The following is a 10,585-nucleotide window of genomic DNA, read 5'->3' on the forward strand; positions in this document are numbered from 1 at the left end:
AAGAAGCTCTGGCTTCAATTAAATTACGACTCAAAAGAGCTTATAACCTCACTGTGTTTAAATTGAGAGAAATCGGTCTGATGCTTTTATGGGTGTGTTTTTATTGCTATTATCATGGTTTTCCCATTTTCATTTCACCGTCCAAACACACTCTGCCCAAAGCCATTATCAGACAGCATGCGCATCCGTACAGGTGAAATCCTGAACTATACAAATATTCTACGCTCATTAGTAGAAGAGCTGACTTGTTTCTGGAAGAAAAATCTTCACCTGCAAGTTCGTGGAACTTATTGTCTTTGCCACCATATGACTGAAAACTTTCAGGGTTAGCAAAAGCACGATTGTTGCCATGGATAAGAGACTGTCTCCAAGGCGTGTGAAGTGCTTTCAATGGAGCATGACCCAGTTGCCACGAGATTGCTTCCGGCCTTGTCACCAATATTTTAAACCCAGGTGGCAGGGAGACACATCAAAATTTGTTTATATAAAGTGATTAAGCTCACTTACGTCTTCACTGATTCCAACAGAAACACACTACTCTTCCACGATAGCTATGCCCCCTGTTCAACGCCTCTTATTGATCAGGTCCCATAGCTCGGATGCCCCATTTCAGTACAAATCTCCTCGTGCCATAACCACAACCAGAACGGAACAGGGGGGCAAGTGTCCAAACATTGATTCAATGAATTGAGAAGCAGCTAGTTGCAATTTGTTTGGATACTTAAGAGATAAAAAGGCTTATAACCTCAACTACTAAATAAAGCTACAATTATAAGTAAAAAAAACATCTGATGCATTCAGAAATAACCCTAGAAGTGTTATGGAATTGAGCACATTCAATTTCAAACATCTATCATCAAACTATAATGATTTCCATCAAATTTCAGCAACCCAATAATTTCAATCAGCATGAGATTGCTGGATCACAAAAAAAGAAAAGAAAAGAAGAAAAAGCCTTTGATTGCTAGGAATACAGGAGTTGAAGCTTCAGGCTAAAGAATGGATGCTTGAAATACGTATAGGAAATGAAATCTATACACACCAATAGGTAAATAGCAGCGGTTTGAAGATACTAGGCTCGAGCCACTGGTTCAGTTTTACAGACCGGGCATGTATTTTTCTGTGCAAGCCATTTCTTTATACACTGTATGTGAAAGCCATGTCCACAATCTAGTTTGCCCAACTCATCAGCTTCTTCGAATTCATCCTGCATATAGAAAACATTTGAGCAAAAACAAAAACAAAAAAATAAAAGCAATGAACAAAAGATAAGAGAAGAGCCTAAGAAATAATTAGAAACCAAAGAATGCAAGAAATTGAAAACAGCAAATCCAAGTTTTACTTCACCTGACAAATGCTGCATTTCTTTTCCAATGTCATGGGTAAATGTGATGGCAGTTCTTTGATGATTGAGGGATTAATTTTCTTGACACAGCTGCTGATCTCATCTTCTTTCAATCCAGTATTCACATAACCAATTCTATCACCTAACTCGAGCAGTTGCTGTTTTCACCACACACAAAAAAAAAAAGGAAAATTCTACAGATTATACATGGAGTGATGTCAATTCATCAAGCTAAACATCATTGCCAAGAGGACCTGTCTAAGCTAGGATTACAGATGGGTTCTTCAAAGGCTGTGTAAACACTCAGCATTTATGCATAAGCAAAACAAAAAATATGAAATCATATTGTGGTGTCCACACACCTCATATGTCATGTGATCAATATCAAGTCTCCAGTTGCTAAATCGATCCAATCTTCCTCCCATGATAAAACTATTTGGGAGCATCATCATCTGCAATTTGCCAGTACTGGTCACTAATGAAAGAGCAGCGGCTAAATAATCAGAATGCTTATCAAGCAGAATTCATATAATTATTTTACCCATTTTCAACGGATAGTCCATTATAGGTAATGAATATCTTTCAACTAATTAAAAATTAACAATCAATACTAAATAGCATGGACATAAATGATTGTGTAGTTCTCGCTGATCCATTATGAAATGAAGAAACATGCACTGATTTTCCATCTCCATATGACACAACAATATTGTCTGACAAGTGTAGGAATTTAGAAAGCATTTGATTATAAAGTAGGCAAATAAATATGCAGACAAATATTAATTGAAAAATACTGAAATAAACAATAATAAGATGAAAAAAACTAATACAAAGAAAATCTGGAGAATAGATAGAAAATTTCTGGTTTATGATCATAACCAAAGCCATTTTCAAGTCAAGCTATGGTCCAACTATTTAGTTAGATCAACGTCACATAAAATCCCTTCCATATTTATCATTTTTGCGCTCCTCAAATCAATTCCCCATCCCCCTAGGATAAACAAAACAATCTTGAAAGCAGGACAGACTATAAATAAGTCCTCAGAACAGTCTGCACACTGAAAAATGCAAAAAAAGAAGAAGAAAGAGAAAAAATCCAGAAAACGGGACGACTCAAATTGAGATCTCAAGTGTTGAACACACCCTAGCAGGTCCATCTGGGGAAGGATGTCGGATATGGCGATAATACCGAGTTCCAAAAACTTCTATTTCAGGACGAGATGTTACAAAAGCAGGATCAGTATCCAGAAACGAGGGGGTTTCAGGATTCACTGCAGCCCGCCTAGTTAAACAAGGACGCTGCCAAAAACAATAACGAAACATAAGAAGCGAACATAGAACAAACCAATACACACAGCGAATCACAAAGTATAGAACATGAAAAACAAACCATATGATTTTTGTTCAAAACATCCAATCCCTACAAAAGTATGAAAGAAGAAACCTATTCGTGTAATCTTTAAAAAAGAAAAGGAAGAGCGTATTCTTCTCAAATTAAAAGACTAAAGTACTTATCAGAAGCTTCTTAAAAAAACACTAGAGCACTTATCAAAAGCTCCGTATAGCTAACTCCTAAATCCTAATAATAATGGGGGGTCCACACTTTTGGCCATTCGTCCAAGTGGATGTTTTCACATCAGTAACTATGTATATCAAAACGTACACGCATAAAAATCATTAAACAAATTAATTAAAAAACAAACTAACTTGAGTTTTACAAGACATTGAACAACATTGTATAGGTAATTAAAAAGAAAATCCCATGTTGATTATGATTATGTTTGTGTTTGACAGTGTGGGATAGCTTTTGCATTTACAATTTAAAAAGATAGGTTTTAAAACAATTACGAATTATAACCAAAATTTCAAGAGGATTTTGATAATAAGTATTGATTAATCAAACACTTTCAAAACTTTAATGGAAGCAAAACACAGTTGCATCCATGCCTTTTTTCCGTTGGAGCAAAACATAATTTCATCCGCACCTCAACACAGACCTAAGATGCAACATCTGGATTAACAGAGAAAAAAGAAAAGAAAAAAAACCCTAAAACCTACCAAACCAAACTACAAAGAGAGAGGTAACTCGCTGATCAAACTCACCATGTGATTAGCAAAAGAAAAGATCTTTTAGTAGTTATTCTAAAAAAAAAGAATTTGAATACAATATAAAGATCTTTTTTTCTTTGAGAGGCAATATATAAACGTCTAGAAAAACCCTAATGAGATAAAATTAGCTAGAACACCTTCTAGTTGTTTCATTCAAGAACTTCAAAAATCTATAACACTTAATGCTTAAATTGACTACTAATATAAAAAGGGAAATGAAATGAAGTACCATTAAATTCGAAAAATCGTATTCAAATTCAATAATTTATAAGATGTTTTTCTTCAAAAATAGAAATATGATATTCCAAGGAGGAAAAAAGGAACTAGAAAACTGGAAGGGATCAATGAACCCTGACTGTAACAGTTCCCAAATAATTAATAGCCTGACAATTGCAACATTTAAAACCCTCTTTAATAATAATAATGATGGGTACTAATTAATATGACAATAACAAACATACTAAATTTTAATTTAAGTTTGCGGGTCCTTGGGAACCTAGGTTGTCAATTCCGTTTCGGTAGGTGTTTTGTTTTTTCAATTGGAACGAAATGTTTCAGTTTCGGAGTGTTTCGGCGTGCCGTTTCGGGGTTGTACTGTTCATATATATATATTCCACAAACATAATTCAAATTCAAGATAAATTAATTATAAATTATGCAATACAAACATAATGCCAAACAAATATAATTTTAAAATTTAAAATATTTTTAAATAGTAAAGATTAAATAGATCTTTAACTTAAACTAATATAAACCATATATTAATTTTTTAAAAATAATATTTTTTGGCCGAAACGGAACAACCGGAATGAAACCGGAACGTTTCGGCCGGAATTTGGCTGGAATTTCCGGAACGGGCCGAGATTTAAAATGAGATGAAATTTGTTCCGTTTTGTTTCGTTTTTTGAATTGGTATGAAATGTTTCGGCCATTCCGGACGGAACGGAACGAAATTGACAACCTTGGGAACAGCATGAATCCAAAAGGGAAAAGGATCAGAGGAAAAGGAAAGAAAAACACATTCAAGAACAGAATCACCACAGATGATTAAGCAACAATCAAACTAATTCAACAGCAAAAGAATAAAAAAATAGCTTCAAAAGAAAAAACAAAAATGACCAATCCACCTGTGTATCAAATCCTGATCAAGCAGTCCCATCTCGTAAGGGCACAAATTCACTACCCCTGCTCAGATGATAAACAGGAAGAACAAGACGAAGAAATTGCACGTCTCTGTTTCCTATATCATACCATAGGATATTTTCTATACCATACCATAAGAAAAAAAATTCAACATGCACACTCAATAGTTCAAAAAAACATATATGCATAAAAATTAAGCTTCCGGTCCAGACAATAAACAAATAAATGCTGAATAGAAAAACAATACCTCTCTCTCTCTCCCCCTCTCTCTATCTCTCTCTCTTTCCCTTTGATTAAATTTCTCTCCTTCATCAATCTTCCCTCTTCCAGATGACGCGTTCCTTCTAACGACAACACAGTCAACTGACCCAACAACAGCATCAGCACCTGAAAACCCAATTCCAGGTCCACACCAAACATCTTGCATAACCATGCAATTCCCAAGAGCACCATCTCCACTAAGATCACCATCACCATTGCTATTATTACTATTGTTGTTGTTGTCACTGGAAAGCTTCAAGCTTTCTTTCTTTCTTTTCTGATGACCCTTTTTCTTCTTGACCCTTTTCCCTTCCCAGCCACCCGATGACCTTATCACCGCCGGCACCGACACCTGCTGTGCTGCTCCAGCAGTGCATCCTAGGCCTCTAAAGGTTGCACCTTTCTTCATTGTTTGGTCAGGCGGGGTTGCAGTGAAGTGAGAGTGGAAGAGAGAGGAGATTATTGTATTGGATTTGGAGGTCCTAGAGATATGTGGGTTTGGATCTGTTTCAGTTGAAATGGGTTGCAGCTCTCTGTGTTTCCTTAGCTTGATTTGGTCAGCTATAGTTGCTGTACTGCTGCTCTCTGCAAAAACCGGCATTTCTTTGTGCTTTGTCAATGAGAGGGAGGGCATGAATGTGATTAATGGGATGTTCAAAGCGATTAAATTTGGTGGAGCGGGAGGGAGGGAGGGAGGGAGGGAGGAGGGGAGTGTTGTTTGAAGTTGATTCTATGGTTTAGATGACTTTTGTATTGCACATTGTGGGGATTAGGAAGAGTTTTTGCTGGTTAGGTGGGGCTATGAATTGTCTTCTGATTAGGCTGCGAGTGTAGGAAAACGCTCATCAATCGAACAGCAGCCTGAGCTGACAATGCTCATCAATGCTCATCAATTTTAAAATCTCTATCACTGTTTTAAACACGTGCAGAAGTTTGGATTAGTGTGGCTTCAAAATCTTGCAATTCCCCTTTGCATTCGTACTTCAACTTGATCTTCCGTTCACGTTACATTAAAATGAACATGAATCGGCGGTGACATGGATTATTAGATATAGACGTGCTTCATACATCATTATTTAAAAACTCTCAAGTGATTCTAATTTTTCAATATAAGATATTAAAATGATGGATGGATAGGATTTTCAATGATTTATAAGCTTCGTATTCCATTGACATAACGTAATTGTGAGTTAAATCAAAGTATTGGTACAAGTTAAGGATGCAGTTGTAAATCTTTAAACTCGGCAAGATTTGGCTTGAAATAAAATATTAAGAGTTAGAGGACTGAATTGTAATGAACAGTAAGAATTAACGCCCCTCTAATTGGTAGTTGATGTTTGAGGGGGGAAGAGGGCATAATGAGCAGCAAAACATGGGGTCTGCAAGGGAAAAAAAATCAGATTATTTTTTTTGACGAACTTTGATGTTCAAATCAATTTGTGTATATCTCGGCTAATTCTATAAATCCTGAAATTAATGACTATGTAAATTTTCAGTAACCATTATATTAGCAATTTATATTGCTCGAACTTAAAATCACATGAAAAAAAAACTCTTTAATCTCAAGTTCTTTATTATAAGCTAAATTTAGATATTAGTATTAATAAAAATTAAAAGCGTCCACATGAAAAATCAAAATTGTTTTGTTATTGTGATGATGAATACTGAGATTTCTATTTCTATTATTTGTATTAGGACTTATATAATAATAATAATAATAATAATAATAATGTGAGATAAAGATGTTCTAAATTTGACTCCAATGAATGGATGTCTTCTAGACAAAGCATCCCTTGGTGGGCACTACAATAATGCTCTTCTTTATTATTCTTTATTATGGAGTTTCACACACCCTAAAACAAGTGTATTGCTTGTTACTGTTTTAAGCAGCCAGAAGCCCTGAAAAGTTGTTCTATGGTATTTTTATTTTGTCAGAATTTCTTTCCAAACGTTATTGTTCTTCATTTAAAAAAATTAAACTCTATAAAAAAATTTAACTAGAACAACATGTATGGCTTTCACTATTCATGTAACAGTTAAGTTATTTCCCTTTTTTTTTATTGAATTCTCTTATGACTCAGTTCATGAAGATTAAATTTTAGATTATGGTAGAAAGGTAAAATAAAAAAGAAAGATCACATTATGCAAAAAATACATGAAGATTCTCAAATTTACAAAAAATATTTTTCAATCCATCTATTTTCTTTTTCTCATCAAATTCAGTCAATTTAATTTTTGAAATTTTAATTTTTATTTTAAAATTTTATTTTATTTATTTTCCGATCTCTAGTTTTCAGATAGTATAAAGAAACTTATTGAAAAACGATGACCAAGAAAAAAAAGTTGTCAATTGGCCACATCCACTAATAAAAAAAGATCTATTTGGTGTCAACTAGTTTTAATCAATGAGAGGATTTTTATTAAGGTAGTTTTAGATCTTTTTATTGTTGAAAAAAATATAACTGGGTTTAAAAAGATTATTTTGTCCAATTTGATTGTGTTTTTTGAAATGATTTATAGGTGGTTTGAGTTGAGAGATTGATTTATTGATATAATAAGGATTTTATTAAATGTTTTTAAGTGAAAATAAATTTTTGGATCCATAAAACCCTAGACTAATTTTTTGATCATCTCTCTTATGGTCAAAAACTAATCAAGCAGACAACACATCATCTACTTTTATTTTTTTATATATAAAAAAAAAAAGGTTGAAATATCAAAGAAGACCCCAATACAAATGAAACCAATAACTATACGAGCTCTTAAGAATGAACATTGCCCCCGCTAAGTGAGAAAGTCATCACTTTGCTATCAAGTATTACACACCTGTCTTTTCAAAGATTGTGTCCGTGAAGACATATTTAGACAATTATAACAGACTTAGAGCTTATAACACAAAACAACAATGCTATGTGTAAAGTGTAAAGTCATTCCAACAATATTTTAAGAATCAGCTTAGGCGTGGTACCATAACTTAAAGTCTAGCTCTATTATTGACTTTGGTGATTTCTGTACTAAACTCATCTCTTGTTTTAGCATAAACATACAAGCTAAAAAAATAAAAGCACAAGTGTGTTATTTGCCATCATATAACAAGAAGATGAGAATATAAGAGTTTATCATCAAACGTTTAACGAGGAAATGCTTAATATGAAAAGTCTACTTGAAATCATTTCCATTAAAGCCCTAAATAATAGATTCTATAACTATTTTTATGGGAATGATTATACACTATTCACAACCTAACTCTTCTTAAAATGAAATAGAAAATGAAAAACTATATTTGACTAGAAGAAAAGAGCATAACCAAGCAAGGACACCCTTAGTTCTAGTAATATAAAACAAAATCCCACAACCATTATCATTCTCCTATCAAACTTAAGGCATCATAAGGAATATAGAGGAATTTATTCATGACAAACTGAAGTTTTCTATTCTCATAATCACACATTTGACCACCACTCACATTGAGATATTGACTACCATCAGAAAAAAAGAATTTTTGCAATATCCCCCTCCTATGAAAAGTGATATGAGCAAACAAAACCCCAATAATTTTTGTTTATTTCATCATCAAAATGACCATGATATTGAGGATTGTTATGCCCTAAAAAAAATAAAAAATTTGATCGTTAAGGTTACCTCTAACAATTAATAAAGAAGGAAATGCAACTAGAACGAAAAGAGAAAAAAGTCGGTGCCTCCCACAATGCATTGTCTAAGATCAAATAATCTCCAGAACTTGTTCTTTCACTTGAGTGAAAAAAATATTTTAAAATTTTCAATAAAAAACCAAAGCAATATTGTCTCTTCAAATACTGTATGTATGTTTTTCTTCATGGTATTACTTATCTACATATCTTCAAATAAAATCTTCATGTCCTTTTAATGATCTCCTTAAACATTCATCATGTCAATTTCTTTATTGATTCTCTATTGGCATTTGCACAATCCTTATAATACTTATGATCATAAAGCATTCCTTACCTCAAGTAAAAATGGTCAAAACTAGTTATGGCAACCAAAACATTATCCACCTTAATAAACACTATACTAGCTACTACTCAGAAAAAAGGGCAATCAAAGAAGCGTATTATGTCCCATGCTATCCTGACTTGACATTTTAGAACAAACTTCTTGCCTAATCATTATAACATGTTACATTGTTAGGTACTTTATATCTTGATGAGAAAATTTATGAGATTTTAAAATTTCACACAATTTTAAAGATTAAGGGAACAACTAATAGGCCAAAAAGGCCTAAAGCCTTGTTAAAAAAAAATTAAAAATATTAAATAGTGATGTTTGGTTAAGCTATTTAGGCTAGAGGCATAGCTGTCATAATCGAATAGTTGTTGTCTAGTCTACTAGTTTGGGTTTAAGGCCCAATAACCCAATTGATTAAAAAAAACGGCAATAAGGGAAAAGGGTTAGATATAGTAGCCTAATAAAGGAAAAAAAAAACCCCGATAAAAATATATCTATCAGGTAAAGAAAATAAAAATGACAAACTCACTTTCCAAAGAGGAGAGGAAAAAAAAGGAAAAAAAAAAAACCATTAGAACGCCTTACCACTAAAAAAAACTCGACAAAATGAACTCAATGGCACCGTGGAAGACCATCATCAAAGATGGGAAGAAGCCACATGCGCCACTAAAAAATAATGGGTTGTTCCATGCACCAACATATATAATGCACACGCTAGATAATTTCTCTTCCTTAGGTTGTTTCATACACCAACACGTGTAATTCACGTGTAAGATATTTTTTTTTTTTTTGTGTCCTTCATCTCCAGTTCATTTACTAACTCATCTATATTTTTTCACACTTTAATCCCTAAAGTTATTTGACATGACAGCATGCAAAGAAAAAGGGGAAAATAAGAAAGGAAAATGAGAAAAAAATAATGAGCTTGTTTTCCATGTAACCATCTATGCTTTTATAGAATTTATAGGTGCACGCCATATCAGTATGACATAATGTTAGGCATTATGTGGAGCATACTATGCGCTTCTTATTAGTATGACATTGTGTAATCACTTGCAGGCACTTACATGTCTCACTAATAGACTCATATTTTTCTCACCAATGGCTATTATGACACCTACACCCAATGGCTAGATTATCTACATGGTAATATTAATTATTATTCATGATTACTTCCACATGGTATGTTTGTAACTCCATGTCCCATGAGCTAATTTCATATGATCAAGTTATATAAAGATCTCAGGTCACCAGGTAATAACAAAGACAAGACCACAATATATATACTCCCTCACATTCTCATACTATAGGTTGTGCATTTTTTCTCTTTTATATTTACTAAGTTAGCATCAGATGATCTTTTATTCTGATAAGAAACGTTTTTTACATGAATTTGAGAACTAACCAAGCCTAACTTAAAATAAAAACTCACTATACTAGTTGTGGAAGGACTTAGATCCAATTTGAAGTCTTTTTTTACTTTATTTTTACCCAATACAAGGGTGATATTGTATGGCATAGTCTAGGTTATTTTGTTAAAAATGATAGTGATACATAGCAAAACATTATCTTGAGAATTTCTCTTAGTTGGAGAATTGTTTAAATAGATTCATGGTCTTAAAAAAAAAAAAAAAAAGTAGCATACTTAGATAGTGTTTTATATGTTGGACAAATATGCATTGGATATAATATTTTTTTTTATGTAGTTGTTATGTACACCTTTATACAATACAAAAATTA

At 33.0% G+C, this 10,585-nt stretch overlaps 1 protein-coding gene across 1 annotated transcript; it reads right to left on the reverse strand.

Moving 5' to 3' along the window:
* Positions 1-776: 776 nt before the first annotated feature.
* On the reverse strand, positions 777-5,730 carry LOC118037347 (uncharacterized). The gene is made up of 5 exons (XM_035043305.2): positions 4,845-5,730; positions 2,489-2,644; positions 1,708-1,797; positions 1,348-1,503; positions 777-1,207 (listed from the first exon to the last, which is right to left on the reverse strand). Exons 1-5 carry the CDS (start codon positions 5,490-5,492, stop codon positions 1,073-1,075), a joined length of 1,185 nt encoding a protein of 394 aa, XP_034899196.1. The 5' UTR covers positions 5,493-5,730; the 3' UTR covers positions 777-1,072.
* Between the last annotated feature and the right edge of the window lie 4,855 nt (positions 5,731-10,585).

This window comes from Populus alba, chromosome 15, assembly GCF_005239225.2.
Source record: "Populus alba chromosome 15, ASM523922v2, whole genome shotgun sequence".
Taxonomy (NCBI): domain Eukaryota; kingdom Viridiplantae; phylum Streptophyta; class Magnoliopsida; order Malpighiales; family Salicaceae; genus Populus; species Populus alba.

Excerpts from the sequence above, each read along its gene's own strand:
- LOC118037347 (XM_035043305.2), bottom strand. The coding sequence starts at position 5,492 with ATGCCCTCCCTCTCATTGACAAAGCACAAAGAAATGCCGGTTTTTGCA. Across the intron at positions 2,645-4,844 it reads AGAGGGGGAGAGAGAGAGAG|CGTCCTTGTTTAACTAGGCG; the intron begins GTATTGTTTTTC and ends TGTTTTTGGCAG. Across the intron at positions 1,504-1,707 it reads TTGATCACATGACATATGAG|CAACTGCTCGAGTTAGGTGA; the intron begins GTGTGTGGACAC and ends TGGTGAAAACAG.